At 40.9% G+C, this 18,417-nt stretch overlaps 1 protein-coding gene across 1 annotated transcript in view; it reads right to left on the bottom strand.

Annotated features, from left to right (window-relative positions):
- TEK (TEK receptor tyrosine kinase) overlaps window positions 1–17,496 on the bottom strand; it is a 98,657-nt gene extending 81,161 nt beyond the window's left edge. The window contains exon 1 of the mRNA XM_063080628.1: window positions 17,349–17,496. Within this exon, the coding sequence (XP_062936698.1) occupies window positions 17,349–17,400 (52 nt within the window). The 5' untranslated portion in view covers window positions 17,401–17,496. The remainder of the gene's footprint in view (window positions 1–17,348) is intronic.
- Window positions 17,497–18,417: the final 921 nt, after the last annotated feature.

Here is an 18,417-nt window from a genome sequence, read left to right as displayed (position 1 = left end):
AAGCAAGCATGAAAGCCACTGGCCCACAGTCTAACAGGAGGTTTATAGAACAAGGAGGCACACTCTGGTAAGTGATTTGGATACAAGTACTAAAGGACAGCAATAAGCTGAGGACATTGGCTTTCAGGGTTGGGTGTGTCACACGGCCACTGCAATGACAAAGGGGCCATGGTGGAAGATTGCAGAGGGCGGTGACAGGCTGCAGTCCTCACCTTACTCAGATTCAGTTGACAGGTTCTCCTAAGGTTCGTAAAGAAGACCGTGACATGAAGAGCAAAAGTCACAGAGTCAGAGTCCACGACATTTTGAGAGATGCTCTTTTGATGCCAGGAATTCTTAGACATTCCCAACTATTTCATGACCCTAAAAACAAGCTAAGACTTGTCCAGCTTTTTTTTTTTTAATTGACAAATAAAGTGCATATGACATTCTAATCCCATTTCTGATATTTACCCTCACACTTCCCCCATTCCTCACTCCATCCTTCAGGGTTAAGTCTAAGTGATGAGAGGAGGTCTAGATATAAGAGGAAAGTATTTATTTCACGCAGCATCAGAAGACCTGGATTAGCTTTGTGACTTCAGTTTGTGCGCAATAATCCTGTGGGTAAGATCTCTATTTTCTCTGTCAGCTACCATCATACAACAGGGCACACACAACTGTGTTTATGTTAAAGATAGTAATTAACAGATATTTAAACCAAACAACCAAGCCTGCCTCTCAGTCTTTCTTTCTTTCTCTGTATCTCTCTCTATACATAGACTCAGATATAGATATAGATTTCCTATATCATTAAGAAGCACACCATGTTAACTCTGGTGACTGTGTTTTTTAAAATGTTTTTCTGTTTGTCCAAATTTTTCTAGATGAACATGAATTATTTCTGTAATCAGAAAAATGTACATCTTAAGGAAGCTAAAGCACCTAAATGCTATAGTTTGAAATAACTACCCGGAGCTCTCATTTTTACAGTTGTTTTTATTCCCAAACTTTAAAAATCAACTGAATACTGTGAAAGGAACATTTCTCACTGTCTATCCTTTTCTTATTTCAACACATAGCCCATCTGAATGTTCCAATAAAAATGTCCAGGGAAGAGATTATCTCCAGAATCTTTTTTCTATAATACTGCATTAATTAATATCATGATAGTCACAAACATTTTATGTACTCAAAATAGACAGCAATACTAATAAATGTGGGTCCTTTTATAATTAATTGTATCATGTTAGGTGATACCAATCGCAGAATAAAAATAATCAAAGAGTATCTCTAAAACCACGAAATAATATGTTTAATGGTCTTTTTTAGAGCATTCTCAATATTGTTATTTAAATACATATATCTCCATATTTAAACACTAGATCAGGTATATTTAAACACAGTGAGAAGAAATGATTAGAAAAGAACATTCTAACTCTTGTTAACATTTTGATGTATAACCTATGTTTTTTTTCTAGAATATGTGTAGGGAGGAACTGCATAAGCCAACATATGTAGTTTTTCTAGGTCGAAACCAAATACAACTTCATATTTTAAATGTTTACTTAATCTTATCGTAACATTTTAAAGGCTCTTGCTCTACATTGCCAGATTTTTTCCTAAAAAGCTGTAGGGTATGAAAGTGAATATTTCACCACCCCCAGCCACGTATTGAGTATTCTCACTTGGTTTTCATCTTTGCAAGTTTGAGAGAAAAATGGTATCTTGTTTTGATTTTATTTTAATTTGTTTTAGAGGGTGACCTTTTCCACATGCTTATTAGCCATTTGTACTTCTTTTGTGAATTATTTGTTCCTCTTTTTTTCTATTGATGTTTTGATTTTTTCTATCAATTTCAATAAGCTTTTTTAAAAAATGAAACTACTTTAATCTTTTATTTGCCATATTTGTTGCAAGTATTTTTCTCATTTTATTCTTTTTAATTTTTCTTATTGCTAGATTAACAGTTTAAATATTTTATGACCAAATATATTGATTTTTATTTTTGTGGTTTCTTCTATTGTTTTTAAAATTAAAGTTATTCATTTCCATCTTCTTTTGATGGCTATATTTTTTACATTTATCCTTTAATCCATTTGGAATTTATTTTGGTGTGTGGTAAGAGATGGGTTTTTTAAACAACTCTTTTCTCCCAAACAGAAAACCAATTTTCCCAGAACTATTATTCCTTTCCCCACTGATTTGTGTCCTTTATAAGACATTAAATTTTTGTATAAACTTGAGTCTGGTTCTGGCCTTTCTAGCATGTTGATCTATATCCAAACTTTTGTGACTGTACCCCACAGTTTTTACAGTGTTGTGCTCTGCTTTAAGATCTAGTAACTATTCCCAAGAATAGTAATTCTTCTTTTTCAGAATTTGCTCAGTTATTCTTCCTGCTTATTCTTCAAGATAAAATTTATAATTCTTTTGTTAAGTTTCAAAACCAGTGTCTTTGCAGGTTTTGATGAGAATTATTAGAACGCAATGTTTAGAACTTATGTGATGAAATTATAAAACCTTGCTGTAAAGTATGGAAGAAACAAACAATAATTAAAATTACATATTAGTTTTGTGGAGGAAAACGTTACCAAGATATCTCTTTCCCCAAAATCATTCATTTAGTGGAAATCTATTCATTTATTGGACATCTACTGTGGCTAGGGCCTGGGCTAGGCTTCTTAGAAACTGCAGAAACCATGGATTGTGCTTCTAAGATAAGAAAATACTTACTCTGTCAGGAATAGCTGGCAGAAGCAGTGATAGTGAGTGCAATTCATCTGGGCCCTTGCGCTACTTTATGGCTTGGGCCAAAATATGGAGAAAATATTTTACTGGGTGAATATTTGGATAAGCTACCTAGAGCGGGGAATGGAGGATGGGGTAAAAACTAAAAGCCATGCTTGTAACAACACAGAGCTCCTGCCAAGATTTCCAGAGGAGATGGGGTTGCATAAATACCTGGCTTTTGCTTGTTTTGCAGATCGATGTATGGGCGGGGTGGGGGTGGTATTTACAAAAGTGGAATTGCCTGGAATAGCAGAGGCAGTGGAAGAAAGAGAGGAAAAATGAGCAGGCTGGGAGCCTGGAGAGAAATTGAGCCATAGGAACAGAGAGAGGTCTACTGGTGAAGTTATTAAGTTTTACACACTGTACAACGCAAATCATCTTCTCCTTTGACCCACTAAAAGTTTTATGCTCCTCACTAACACTATGGAGTTAGATGTGTTTTATGTTGGTCTGGCATCTCAAAGTGTTGGGTCCTGCTTGTAATTGGATGTGGGTGGGAAGAGGCCAGCTTCAGGGAATCCAGTCAAACCTGGGTTATACTGCACAATGGTAGAGGCAGAAAGCCTCCGCCCACTAGCTCCAATGGGGTAACCTGGCTGCATCTAGCCACATGCTCCATCACTGCTCTCTCCTCTGTCGGAAATGCCCTCTGTGTCTGAAAGTCTGATTTCAGTTAATGGGGGCCTGATTGCCTCCCTTGTCTGTGCAGAGGTGCACTGTGCTTGCCTTGAGCTTGCACAGAAACTTCACTGCAGTCTGACTCGTCCAGTCATTTGTATACACAGTCCATCCTCACTACTTCTGGATTCTGTACCTGTGGATTTGCCCTCTGGCTAAAATTTATTTGTAAGCTCAAAATCCATTCTTGCAGCACTTTCCTGGTCATTTGAACACCTGCATAGAGTCTCCAGATACACAAGTTTCCAGCTGAAGTAGAATGAGGTGTCCTTCTGTTCAGCTCTCACACTATAAACAAGTGTCTTTTTCCTCAGGTATTTAATGCCACTTTTTTTTTTTTTTTTTTTTTGCATTTTTGTGCTTTCTGTTGGCAACTTCACCATTTACAATGGTCTCCATGTGCAGTGCTGAAGTGCTGTCTAGTGTTCCTAAGCACAATAAGGCTGTGATGTGCCTGCTTTTTTCAGGCAGGAGTTGTGTTGGCCTTGAATTCAATGTTAATGAATCAGTCATGTATATAAATGGCTTGTCTTTAAACAGAAACAGACTTAAAACAGGGTATGTATTGATTTGTTGTTGAAAATGTTGTGACCAGAGGCTCACAGGAACCTAAACCTGTGATCATGGTTTATAGAACATAACTACCATGAGTGACAATAATCTATTCTATGTGTAGCTGCAACTCCCAGTAGCAACCTCCTTAGCAGCAAAGTCTTTTTTATTCCTGTCATATCTGCTAAGTATCCCACCCAGAATGGGCACAGAGTAGAAGTTCAAAAAATACTTATCGAATAGGAAGGGTTGGGAAGGAATGAGATATGTTGAGAGGGGGTGGAATAGGATGGAATAACATTTCTATAGATCTTAGAGACAGGATGCTCTTAGGAGCAATTACCCTAGCAGCACAGGGAGACATAAGAAATAATAACGATAGCGAATATATGTTGAGCATTTGTTACAAACCTATATTTTGCTAGGCTTTTGACATTCTTCATATCATATAATCCTTACAACTCTTTAGTGTGGGTAATATCATCATTCTCCTTGTACAGAAAGGTGAATGACTTGTCCAAGGTCACATAGCTATTACACTGTTAAATGGAGCTCCAGCCCAGATTTATCTGCCCCCAGAGTCTATGCTGTTAACCACCTGGCCATTTGGTATAAAGGTGGGCTTGGGAGAGGTTATAAGCCATGAGTTTCATCAGAATGTGATCTCTAGAAGAGAACAAGGGGACCTCTAATAGAAACTATCCTGAGTCAGCAGCTCTCCCAGCCTTAATGGGAAGGCAGTGATGCAGGAAAAGGTGATTTTTCCTCCTGGCTGGCAACCACACTATCTTTTTGTCTGATTCCAGAAGCAGCTGGCAGAACTCCTGTATTACTCATGTTAGAATCATACTTTGCTGATGGCTAAGGTACTCTGGAGTCACTCTGTGGCCGGGGTTGCGTCCAGCCATGTTAGGAGATTACTACAGGCCCGTGAATGCAGCTGAGCTTCTGCAGCTGTGCTGTGTTTCTGGCTCCAGTTCCACATCTCTTGGCAGGCGGTTTTTGTGAAAAGCACTGCTGATTCTGGGTGTGAGATGCACAGGGCAGAGGGGCTGGGAGGTTGGGCAGCACAAAGGAAGCCCTGCTGCCAGGGCCTTGGGTCTGTGGTTGTGTAGAACTTACAAGAGGGGAAAAAAAGGAGTTTATAAATGAGCAATTTGGGGGATCTTCAGAAGGTTACTCTGCTGGTGGAGAATGGGCTGACAGTACGCCAGTTTGTGAAGTCAACCCTAACCCTCCCAAAGCCACCTCGGTGGCGAAGACTCCATCATGCACAGGTAGTGACGGTGACATGGATAAAATTCATGACAATATTAATACTCACTTTGTGTTTTCTAAATTTAAGCATTGTTCTAAATGGTTTATGTGGATTTACTCACTTGTTCCCAAACAGCCCATGAGACAGGCACTATGTGATGCATATCCTACAGATGAAGGCAGGAACTTGCTCCACAGGACAAAGCTAGAAGTGGCTACAGTAGACTGAACTGTTGGCACCAACTCTTCACCCTCCTTGCATCCACATGCTGGCTTTGGCCTCATTGTGGGCAGAATGTACTTCCCAGCCCTTGACCTTGGACTTGGCACATCACTTTGGGAGTGACAGTGAGCTAGATCTGAGCCTAGGCCTTAGGGAGCCTCCTTTGTTCACCCGTTTCTGCCTTGCCCTCTTATGCTTATAACATCGCCAGGAAAGCAACATGCCCTGGGTAGTCTGCTGATCCAAGATGGATGGCAGGTGAGCAAAGTCACCAGACAACCCACATACCTGCAGCAAGGAGCAGAGCTACCCAGCTGTGCCACGCATGGATCAGAACGGCAAAAAAAACCATGTTGTAATCATGAACGTCAGCTTAGCCGCTGAGTTCTGGAAGTAGTTTGTTACACGGCAATAAATAACCAATACAATAATAAAGCTGGGATGGAAGCTCAGGCAGTCTGACTTCACAGTACATGCATTAAGCTCTAATTCACATTGCCCTCCATGCTCTGTTTAAGTGAGGAAACTTAGCCTCTCGTGAGCTGAGTGAATCTGAGGAAAGTGCTGAACTCTCTGAGCCTCAGTGTTGGCATCTGTAAAATGAGCAGGTTGGATTGAATCAGCATTTTTTTTTTTTTTTTGTCTTTTTTGTGACCGGTAAGGGGATCACAACCCTTGGCTTGGCGTCATCCGCGCCACGCTCAGCCAGTGAGTGCACCGGCCATCCCTATATAGGATCCGAACCCGCAGCCGGAGCGCTGCTGCGCTCCCAGCGCCACACTCTCCCGAGTGAGCCACGGGGTCGGCCCGAATCAGCATTTCTTAAGCTAAGGAACATTCACTCCACATGATACTCAGATTATTGAAAAACAACAACAACAACAAAAACCCAAAAAGGATTCTATGATTCTTCTGGAATTGGTATTCTGTGAAGACACTTTAGAAACACTGGGCTGGATAATCTTTTAAGCCTTTGACAGTTCTAATATTCTGTTATTCTAGGTAACATGTAGTGTGTGGCCCCTTCATGAAAACATCCTCCTCCATCGCAGTGTATTGATGAAACTAAAATAAGTCCCAGTTCAGGTAAGTTGGAGACCACACCCAGGAGAAGGGGAGAGTATCTGCAATGGAAAAGCTCTTTCCCTGCTTGCTTCAACCCCCTGCACATTCTCCTAGCACCTGGAGCCAGTGACGGCCAAGATAAGGACCTGACCCCTTTACCAGCTCACTCCATCATCAGCTTACAGAAAAGCACATGAAGTAGGAACCTGCCGGGACATGCAACATGGCTCCAAAAGGAATCTGTGCTTACCTGCCCCATTTCCTCACCTCCCACTTACTCCTCAACCCAAGCCCTGCCCATTCACTAATGACGCTCTGCAGCAGCACCTATTTGCCCATTTCTCCAATCTTTCTCCCTGCCCTGCTCCTGCCTCTACACTGTTTGATGTGGTTGAAACTCCCTCCTCCCTTGGCTCGTCCTTTCAAGACCCTCAGTCTCCTCTTCCTCCACCCATGTCACCCCTTGATGTAGGTATTCCCAGACTTACCCCACTATCATCTTCTCATTCTCCAGGCAGCCAGGGCCACCTCACTCCCTCATACAGCTTCATACTAATCCTAAAGTCTCCCGAAGTCCCCCGTCCCTGCCCACTCAGCAAATCTCAAACCACATTACTTCTTCCCAGCCCGTCTTCCCAGTTTTATTCTCTGCCACCTCCTTCAATGTGCCCTAGAGCGTTGCTGCACAGAACCACTGTGTAAATGTTTCTTAAACTTTTATCCCACATTTTTCATGCTTTTCCCTCTGTCTAGGATGCCTCTACTTCTCACTTCCACTCCTGGTTTTCCACAAGGAATAATACTATTCGCCCTTCTCAAATGTCACCGACTTGGAGAAATCCCTGTTCTCTCCCAGGGTTACTCACCGCAGCTTCCATGCTCCTGTCTGCCTCTTAGAGCAGGGTTTCTTGCCCACCAGACTGCAAGCTGCTTAAGGTCAGATCCCTCTCTTAATGACCCTTGGAACACAATGCCTAGCAGATTCCCAGCACATAGAAAGGGCTCACTAAATGTTAGCATGAATGAATGAATAGAACTGACCTACCCATTCCTCCACTGATGTGTATTGCTTACTAGTTTCCTAACCAATGGCTGGACCTTTCCTGGGGGATGCCCACTATGCCCAAAGGGCAAACTAGGTCTTATATGTAATTTTACTAACAAAATTTCACTTTCTAGGCGTCCTAGGAGAAGCAAGATTTGAGTTCAAGGCAGTCCTTTGAAACATGTTGGTCACCATGAACTCTCACTTTTTTCATGTCACTAGGATAGTATTAATTACATGCCTATATTTATTTATTTATATTATTTATTTGGACACATACACACATACATAGTTCTAAAAAGCACAAGATTAAAGCATCTAATTCATTTGGTTAGAGCAGTGTCTCCCAAGCTGCATTAATTCATGTGTCACTTTTGTGATTCTGAGTCTACATGCCACCTGCATAATTATTCTATTAACCATTTTCTTTAAGTTAACACGCATCTTTAATCTTAGCCTTATATTAAGCAAGAATATTCACGAAGTCACATGATTGATGTGATACATACACATACATACACATATCTATATACATAGCTGTAGATAGATGAGTAGATATAGTTATACACAAATAATATTATAATTGAAAATATTCTTCTAAGCACTACATAAAATCATCTTGTAGGCCAGCAGTAGTATATATAATACACTTAGGAAAGCACATTTAATCCAAAGCAAAACTATTCATTAAAGCATTTCTCTGCAAGCTAGTGTACTGGGTCAGGTGCTGAAAATATCAAAATGCCAAACACAGCTCATAGCCCAGTGGGCAAAACCAACAAGTAAACAGTAAATTGCAATTAAATGTTCTGAGTACTATGACAGAGGAAAGCACAAAGGTGCCTGTATTCAACACCTCTTGGTCACCAATGCAAACCCTCCCCATCCCAGCTCTTGCTCCAGCTGCTCCTGCAGGGCCTACTTCTGAGCAGACCTCCAGTAGCTTTGAGCAGGTGCAGTCTCAAAGTAGCCCACCCAGAGCCCGTGTGAGTGTATCTCACTTCCTCACCTATAGTAACCTGCTAGGTTATTACATCTACATAACCTGTGGAGCACCAGACTTCCGTAGCAGCAGCCAACTTGATAATGCAAACCTGTACAGTTCCATTCCTCTGGTCCTTCACTCTTGCTCCCTGGGATCACTTACCAAGTAATCTACCCACACATACACTTTTGCATCAGTCCATGTTTTTGCCTCGGGTTAAGGTAGGGCCCTAACCCATGCAAGGAGGTTAAGGAAGACTTCTTGAAAAAAATGACACCTGAGCTAAACCTCTAATCGTAAATAAGTCAGGCAGGTGAAGAGGGCATTCTGGGCAGAGGAAACAGCATACACAAAGGCATGAAGGGTTGAAAGTGTATGACTAGAAGACACTTCTTTCACAGCATGAGGGACTGAGAATCATAAGAGGCTGGTGAGGTGGGCAAAGAGTGGCTCCTGAAAAGCTGCTGACCACAGCAATTCCCACCACCATCTTGCTTCTTGATTCTGAAGTGGTAGCAATAAACAGTAAAATAGGTGCACGTTTAAATGAACCCCAAATTAGAAATGCTTTCCAGATGTAAGTGATATCAGGCACAAAGGAGAATTGAGGCTAAGGGTCAGCAGAATTAGAGGAGATATATGGTGAAATGGGGACAGAGCTATCATCACACACATTCTCACACGGACACACACACTCTAGGATGGGTCCAAAGATCCAATAACTAGCTTAGAAGAGAGGCAGATTCCACTCGGACTCAATAAACTGCCAAGCACTTGGGATAAATGAGGTGGGAACCTGCAGCTGAAAAATCATCCTAGAGCTTCTGTTCAATCAAAACCCAGAGAAGAGAGGAGATTGGGGATCAGCAGGAAAAATGGGGAATTCCATCTTGCCAGCTGGTTGAGCCACAGGAAGGAAGTCCCCCACTTGACATTCCAGACTTTTAGCAGAAGCCTGAGAACCCACAGCTCTAAGCTTCTCTTTCCAATACAAGGCCAGGCTTAGGGCACCAGGGGAAGCCCAGGAGCTTCGTCCACATTGAATACGAGTTGCCTGCCCCAGTGGATGGAGATGTGCTGTGAAAGGACTAGCGGAAGACAGTAGAGGCTTCAGCTTTGTTTATAAGCAAACAATTAAGAACATCTGGTTTTTATTGTTTGCTTACCATGTACCCTCACTGTACTGAGTACTTTTAAGTAGTATATTTTTAAAAATTTTCCCCAAACCACTTGAATAAGTGCTATTAGCCTCATTTTCTTGGAAGCAGCCAGAGGTGACCTTGAAACACTGATTAGAAGACAGCACAGTAAAGTGTTGTAAAGAGCCCAGGATTTGAGCGCAGGTCATTCTCAGTTTAACTCTTGTCTCCCTTACTTCCTATTGAGATATGTGGTCAGTCCGGATGATTCACTTCCAAGAGACAGAAACCAATTCAAAATAGCTCAAGCAAGTAAAAGCAACCGGCTCACACAGAGGCAGGGATGGGTCTCTGATCTAAAACCACAGGCTCAAGCACTATCAGAGTACCTGTCCTGCACTGTTGGCCTCCTTTTCTCCTACTAACGACGAGCTTCCTTCAAGTGGCCGGGGAAGCAGGTAGCTTCAAGCATGCAGTGTCCTTAGTGAAGAAAGAGAGCCTCTGGCTTTCAAAATCCTCATAAACCCCAGGGAAAGAGTCTAACTGGCCCTTTGGGTCATGCATCCTCTGTTTTAAACAGCTGCTGTCATAAATGGATGGGACATTCTGTGATCTGTGATTGGCAGTCCCACCAGAACCACATGGAGGGAAAGCATGGCAGTTCTTAAAAAGAAGGGACATTAGGCGGTTCACAACAATGGATGTCCACTACATTTTGACCTTCAGTAAGTCACTTGACCTTTGCAAGCCTTGGTTTCTGTTTATTAAAAAAAAAACCTATTATTGCAAGGCTGTTGTAAGATATTAAAATCATCTTAAACACTCAGCACGTAGAGGCATTCAATCACTGCTATGTTAGGTATTCCATGACTACTATGGTAGTCATTATTGTTATTACTGGTACTATCATTGTCTTGTGGTTGTTTTTGACACAGGGATTGGAATTTGAAGCCCGTCCAGATCCCCAGATGTCTAAAGCACTCCTGTCCCCAGGGTGGGGTCCCCTTTGGCTTTACAGCCAGACGCCTCGCATAACGCAGGCCCCGAGTGCCAAGGTTACAATGGTTCACCACCTGACGGTGGCAGCACCGTGAGTGCCTCCCAGCCCCAGCAATGTCAATACTGCCTTCCTGACTCCGCCTATTGTATCTGGAGGAAAGTGGCCTAGCATTGTCTTCCAGCACTCCCCCCAGGAAGCATGATTTCACCCTCTAACAAAAACGGGAAAGCTGACAGATCTGAGATGGGTGTGACCACCACACACACCTTACTGGTCAAGCCCTGGGCAAGGGGCCGTGACAAGCCAAGAGCAAATAGCAGCCACCCATGATGCCCCTCAACCCGATGCCTGGTCTTTACATTTTCTCCCTCTTTGCCACACCTACACCGTGTTAGAAAGGGAACCACCAGGCAGTGAGAACGCACGCCCTCTAATCAGCAGATGTGCTAAAAGAGTCAGGATGCTGCCCATACGGCAAAGCCATGTCTTCGCACCTGCTCCTGCAGCCTTCGGGAAGGAACACAGGGAGAAGGATGGTCAGACTCCCCAAGGGACAAAAGGAAGCAGTGGGGGTGTGGTGCAGAGGGAAGCAGGCATGGCCAGATCTAAAAATCATTCTGCACGTGTGATGTGAGTTCAGGAACAGTCTGGCCAGACTGGTGGGAACTGGGTTATCAGTTTAAAATTCCAGAAATAAGGGAGGCAACTTCAGACATTCCCTTCCCTGAAAACTGGGAGTGATGCCAGCTGATCCTCTGACACTCCTTCCAGCTCCGGTTCAGTGATGCTGCCAGTGCGGCTGGGCCTCTGTAAACAACATATCTGCAGGCTGTGCCCCCCCGCCAGGCCCAAGGCTGTCACTCCGCTGCCCCCATCTTACTGTCTCCTTCTTCAAGCTCTCTCCTTCTGTAGCTCCCACAACACTAATTCTCTAAAATCCCAGGAAAGGAACTGTTGGTTTTGCTTCTCCTACCAAATCCTTGACTGCTGCTTCTTCATGGAATCCTTGGCTACGTCTTCTTTCTCTTCCCTTCACTGAAATCTTGGTATATCCACACCCATGGCTTCACTTACCATAAACCAAAGGTTTCTATGTCTACATCCTTTGCTCAATCCCCTCCTTCTGAGCTTCAGATTCAGTGAGCAAAATTTTGCTAAATATTTCCCTTTCCATGAAACCTCAAATTCGACCTGTACAAAGTAAGAATTTGCTCCAGCCCATCTCTAACCAGTTTCTTCTGCCATGTTTCCCAGCACACTGAACAGCACAACCGTTATCCAGACCAGATGCTGGAGCAATAATTGTTCTCCTCTCTCTCTCTCTCAGCCTTCCATACACAACCAGTCACTAAATCCTACAGTTTCACTCCCTAAACCTCTCTCAAGCCCTGTGTCCATCCCTACAGCCAAACTGGTTGCAGCCTACAGTCTCTGCAGCATTAATCTATCCCTCACACTATTACTAGGGTTAATTTTCCAAGACATAAGTCAGATATGATATGATAGAACAAATACCTGCTAAATTTCAGCAGGTGCATAATAAGGTATAAGCTACTTAAAACTGCCTACAAGGCCCTTCTTGTATGATCCCAACATTAATTCTCTACCTCCATCCTAACTTTATTCACCTTCCGCCAGCTTGTCCTATTATTTCACACCTCCTGCCCCTTCTTACAGGTTGCTCCCTCTAGTGGAAGTTATTTCTTTCCTTTTCCTTCTTATCTTCTTGGTTTTAAAATCAATTGGCTATGAGTAACTTATAACTATAATTGGCTGTGATTTGGGGCAATATTCACGACTATTTAGGAGTTCTTGCAAAGTGAGAATATTTCAACCTACAAGTTGTTTTTACATGTCATTTATTTTCTTTATATCAGGCTTAGCAATTAATAAAGTTGACATTACATTTTTAGACATTTAATTAAATATTTGTTTAATTTAGATACTGCAGTTTCACTTTGTATCATTGTATCCAATAAAAATTTTTGTAGCTCTTGTAAAGCTAAGATTTTATAAATACCTCTATTTTGTATAATACCTCTATTGTATCATTTATCACAATATTTTACAATTCATCTGCCTATATTCATTTTTCCCACTAAAATGGGGGCTTAGCAAGGGGAAAAAATGACTCACCATTTTTATATTCCTAGTTTTCAATATAGTATGTGGTCCAAAGTAAGCCCTCAATAAGTCCTTGTTGAAAGGATACATGAGTGAATGAATGAGTGAATGAATGACTGGCAGGCAATAACTCAGTAAATGTCTATAGAAGAAAAAGTATACATATATTACAGGTAATATTCAAAAATTATAAATACCTAATATTAAATAAAGACCCATTTAAACCCACTTTTATGAGTATATCTTACGTTTTACACCTAAGGGAAGAAAGAAATTTTCTTTTGGTTTTATTTACATCAAATATTTAACATAAGTTAACCTCAAGATTGAATATTACTTGTAGTGTATATAAAATTGACCTATTAGTATTATTATTTCAACGTGGCTGAAACCCTTTCTATAACGTTCCCTTTTTCATTCAGGTCTGCTGTGGAGTACCAACAGTTTCTTACTCTGACTATTAAACTCCATTCAGTAAAAATTACTTATATGCACTAATGAGAATAGAAAAAAATAATATCTGCTGTTAAAGATTTTAGAGGATAATTGAGCTAATCTATGTGCCCAAAGCTCAAAAACATAGCCTGCATGGTGAGGAAACCCAGAATTAAGGGAAGAACACCAGGAGGAAGAATTGACCCAGGAGGCAAGTTGAATTGAATTGTGCTTGTAGAATGGAGATGGAAAATGCCATTTCCAAATGGATGGAGCAACCTGAACAAGAGCCAAGAGAAATAATGAGTAGGTTGTGGAGATGGGCCTGGTTGGAGTAGATGGGCCGTGAGCAGGGATGAATGGATAGGTGAGCGGAGGCATTGGATAACAGGCAAAGTAGTCTGGCTTACGTGGGTAGTGGCCAGCATAAAATTTGAAGTATTGGATTATACTGAGCTCTTGCAGAAAGAAGCTGCATCTATGAGTAGTAAGTGGTTTCCCTACATCCAAGAGATTAGGTCAGTCTTGACTAGCACAGTGGCCCTCATGGCGACACTTCTCTTTTGATTACACTTGCTTCTTTATTAAGAGAGTTCTTACTGGCTAAGCACTTTATATGCATTACCACAATTGATCCTTATAAAAAACCCTGGGAAATGGGTACTCTCACCAATGAAATATGAGGAAAGTGTGGCTTAGAGAAATTAAATAACTTCCTTATGGTTATCCAATTTGGGCTTTGATTTCATAATCCCAGGTCTGTGACTTCATAATCCATGCTCTTAACTCCTTCTTCATCTTGCCTACTATGTTTGCTGTCAAATTTCTCAGGGTTTTCAGTGTTTAATGGATGTTCTCTAATCAAAAGATTGAAGTAATGTGATTACCATTTCTGATTTGGACCTTATATTCGTGCTAATGCAGCAATTACAGCTTATCCATTAACTTTTCAGCAAACAGAACACGTGTTGGCTCCCATGAATTTTGTGTATCACCAAAATTTGGGTGTCATTCACAAGGACTTTCAACTTTCAACAAACCAGGTCTTTCCCACCTTGAACATACATAATTTTGAACCCGAACACTGAACTTGATATTTATCTATTTTGAAATGGTATCTTTTAGTTTGAGTCCACCCTTCCAGCCTAGAGAAATCTATTTGGATCCTGATAATGTGTGCCAACCAGTAAGCCATCTACAGGGAACAGGCAGGTGATATAATCACACACATATCTTTTGAAATGTAGATCCTCAGGAGACAATAATTTCAGAAGAATTCAGAGCCCACCCATCTAAATCCTTCAGAGGACATCACTAGTCTTTTGAGATGGACTTGGAAGACTCTTTCCCTCCTGGAGAGATGTATTAGGCGAACTAGACTCTTCCAGGAAGCTGTCCCAAGGCAGGGCTGAAAGGGAAATGCTAAGCCCTCCCAACAAAGACAATGCTTGGAAGGGAATATCTGTGAAGAAAGTGAAACTCTTCCCTCTGAAAATAATTCCTAGGAGTGTTTCTGATCCCAGCTCCTAGACCTCTACCCTTGATTACTCAGACTTGACACCAGCCTTCCAAGACCAGTCCTAACAGGAGGTTCCAGCTGGGACCACTTCTCTGACCTTATAATGGCATTTCCTGTGCCACCCCAGACAAGATGTCCACTATCTCTGAATCCAGTTGCTATTTAAAATTTCAAATGAGATAGGAAAGTAGTATGAAGACATGTGAGTAGACTTCCCATTGGATCAGTGCTAATCATGGGATATACTATGATAAAGTAGAGTGATTTTTTTTGTTAGTGTTTCATTTTTTTTGTATATATAACTCTTTAAAGAACACAGCCTGGTTTGGTGAGGATGGGGGTGTAGCGAAAAGCTAGTATGTTTATTAGAATTTGTTTGTGATCCAAAATTGGTGAGGATTCTCAGCTGGGGGAGGAAAGTACCAGAATCTAGGAGGGTTTGCAGGGAGGCTTCTGTAAGTTACATGCCTCCTCCAATCCTCTTATGGGTCAGTATCTCTGCCATCCAGAGCCACATTTATTGAGGCAAAATGTGGTATACTTTTCATGAAAAAGTTCTGTTTGTTTAGAAAAAAGGAATGAAGGAACAACCCACTAGACTAGAGAGATAAACTCATAAGCCATAAGTCTCTTGCTCCATTACTATAGCCTACTAGTAGAGTTTGGCTTGAAGAATGGGGTCCTATAGCTGTAGACATGATCAAGTTGGATTCTTACTGTTGTAATTACCAAGCATTGAGCATTCATGTTCATAGAGGCTTAGACCGGGAGTGCAAGTTCAGATTCAACACAGCAGACCTACCCCAGAAATTAATCTTGCTAGTGTCACGATTCCTTTCTAACAAGAGCATGAACCACCCCCCACCCCACCTCCTTGGTCCTTTCTCTTCTGAAGTCAGTGCTGTTTTTGTCAGGAAACTAAGGTCTAGACATGGAAGAACTATTTTAGTCACATAAGCTTTTTGTTTGATTTTATGATGGCTCTTCTAAGCCCATATTGCTAAGTGTCATAACACAGTCACTTTAGGGAAAAAAAGTGAATTAAAACAGGTGAGAGTGTGTGTGAGTGTGTGTGAGTGTGAGTGTGTGTGAGTGTGTGTGTGTGTGTGTGTGTATTATTTAATCTAAAATGTACCTCAGAGCATCTGTAGACCCCTGGACTTTGTATTACTATAATCCCTGGTGTAGAATCAGTTCCAGATTTCATGTCACTGATAAATATGGCATTCAGAAAAAAAAACAAACCAAAAATGAAATCATGATAATTATTTGAAGGTGTATATTATTAGAGAAATCAACATTACTTCTACATTAATATAAGCAATCTCTACATAAATACTGAGACCATCTAAGATAATCTTTCATTTTCAGCAATTTGTATTTTACATTTTTACTCTTAACAGTATTACTACATTGTCAATATATTGGTTATTGAAAGTAAACTGAAGAGCTAGCTGTAACACAAATTATATGCAATTCTGTCATCTTACTGAATTTTTAATTTTTGAAAATTTAATGTTTCAAACCTATAGAAAAATATATAAATAATAGATAACAAGACATTCATGTATATTTGGATTAAATTCTATTAATATAATATAACCTGCACCCATTGAGTTCAGTAAATTTTTTCAAATTCATTTTCAATATCATTCAATTTTCATTATAATTAGAATGTTTTCATACTGAAGGAGAGAGACTGATGGTGATGATAATGTATTTGTGATCTGCAGGTTGTGATACTACTTTCAGCTTGTGTCATATTGGATAAATGAACTACAGAGGCATGCCACCGCTTAGAGAATCTGAGCAATATACACAAAAGCTAAAAACATCCTGGCTGACTCTTCCTTAACTCCACAACAGTTTTTGATACTCTCCTGTGCCCTATGATCTTGGTAACTACCTAAACTTTCGCTTCATTGAACCAATAAACACTTTATAAATTACTATATGCCAAATACTTTTTAAATAAAATAAATTGTACAGCCCTAGTCTCCCCGACCCAAGTATAAGAAAAAACAAAAAGCCTAGAATTTAGCTGCTTTCACGAAAATGGAATGCAGATACAAAATCTTTATAGAAAATCATTTTTGCTCTTATTTAACAATGGCAATATGTATATTGCCATAAGCGGGCCTCCATAATTCTCAGCTTAAATTTTATTTTAAAAAAATTACTGAAGGTTTTCTTTGAAGCAGGTAAAGCCAGGTTTGTTATTATTATTATTATTTTTAAATAAGCAAACACTCCAGAATGAGGAGCAGGAATATAATGCACGATAGTAAGCAAATCTCTTCAAATAAAATGACTTAACCAGTCCTCAGAGGGTCTGTGGCAACATAGGGGGACAATTATACAGAAGAAAAACTCTAAAAAAAGTCAGTTCATGCTGCAAAGACTTTGTATTTTAATCCTTACACATATTAACTGGGGAATCATAGAGAAACAGTGCTTATGCCACAGCCACCCCTTGTTAACCAGCACTATGATTTGGTGAGATCACCCAGAAGTTTTTAAAAATATTAAATTAAAAAATAAAGCTGATCCTTACCAGAAAGGAGCAGGCTGACTCCACAGAGAACTAAGCCGGCTAAAGAGTCCATGCTTTCCCAAATCTCTCCATCCAGTTTCCACAGATGCGCATGAGGTCCCAAGGATCCTTTCAGAAACCCAGAGGTTTGTGACTTTCCATTCGCATGTTCTACTAGGTCCTGTTTACAAGTTAGAGACAAGAAGGAACAGCACAGAAGCCGGCTGTAACAGTCTCATTTCTGCCTGAGCACAGGGAGTTTTAAGTTCCTTTTTCCTGTTTCCTTTGTAGATTAGGATGGGAAAGGCTCTATCTTAAAGGCATTTGGTATCAGCAGGGCTAGAGGCACTGCAAGACCTATCCATCTTGCAATTCATCAAAACACTTATCTGTTGCTGCTGCTTCTGCTGCTGCTTTTGCTGCTGTTACAGGGGTAGAGGAATTTTGTTGGAAGCGTGGGTCCTGGTCAGCATTTTCAGAAACAATAGGGGTATCCTCTCATAGGCGGGAAACAGAATAACAAGCCCTCCACCTAGGTATGGTATGCGATGATGACCAGCCCTTCTCAGGCCTCTAACAGCTCTCCCGGGGCTGCTTGGGATCCCTGACAGAGGAGCTTTTGGGTGTGGGGAGCAGTTTTTGCTTTTGTTTTCTCATTTTGACCCACATGATTTGAATTTGGAAAAGAAGTTTTCCATGATGAGAAAACACAACCTGAAAGGGAATTAATTTGAGTGAGCACCGGTGAGGTCAATGCTCAACGTAGCCACAAGAGACCAGAGTCCAGAATTGTTAGCCTGTTTTCTTTCACGCAGATGGCCTGTTTGTTGGCCATGAGCCCAAAGATACCCATGCTACTGGATGTAGCTTTTTGATTAACAGTTCATCTGAAGGTGATCTAATTTCTTGAAGAACTTGGCAGAGAGGAATTTCAGTAATGAGAATTTCATAGTTATTGACCAATGGTGTCTCAGAAGCAAATTCTATATAAAATTTAAAAAATAATCTGTATAAAAAACAAACATACATGATTAGAATGGGCTAAAAATAGTGTTCATAAAAGCAGAGAGAGTACATGGGCCAGAAAGAA

Source organism: Cynocephalus volans, chromosome 16 (assembly GCF_027409185.1).
Source record: "Cynocephalus volans isolate mCynVol1 chromosome 16, mCynVol1.pri, whole genome shotgun sequence".
NCBI lineage: Eukaryota > Metazoa > Chordata > Mammalia > Dermoptera > Cynocephalidae > Cynocephalus > Cynocephalus volans.
Note: the sequence above shows the minus strand (reverse complement) of the source record. Positions and strands in the feature narration are given on the sequence as shown.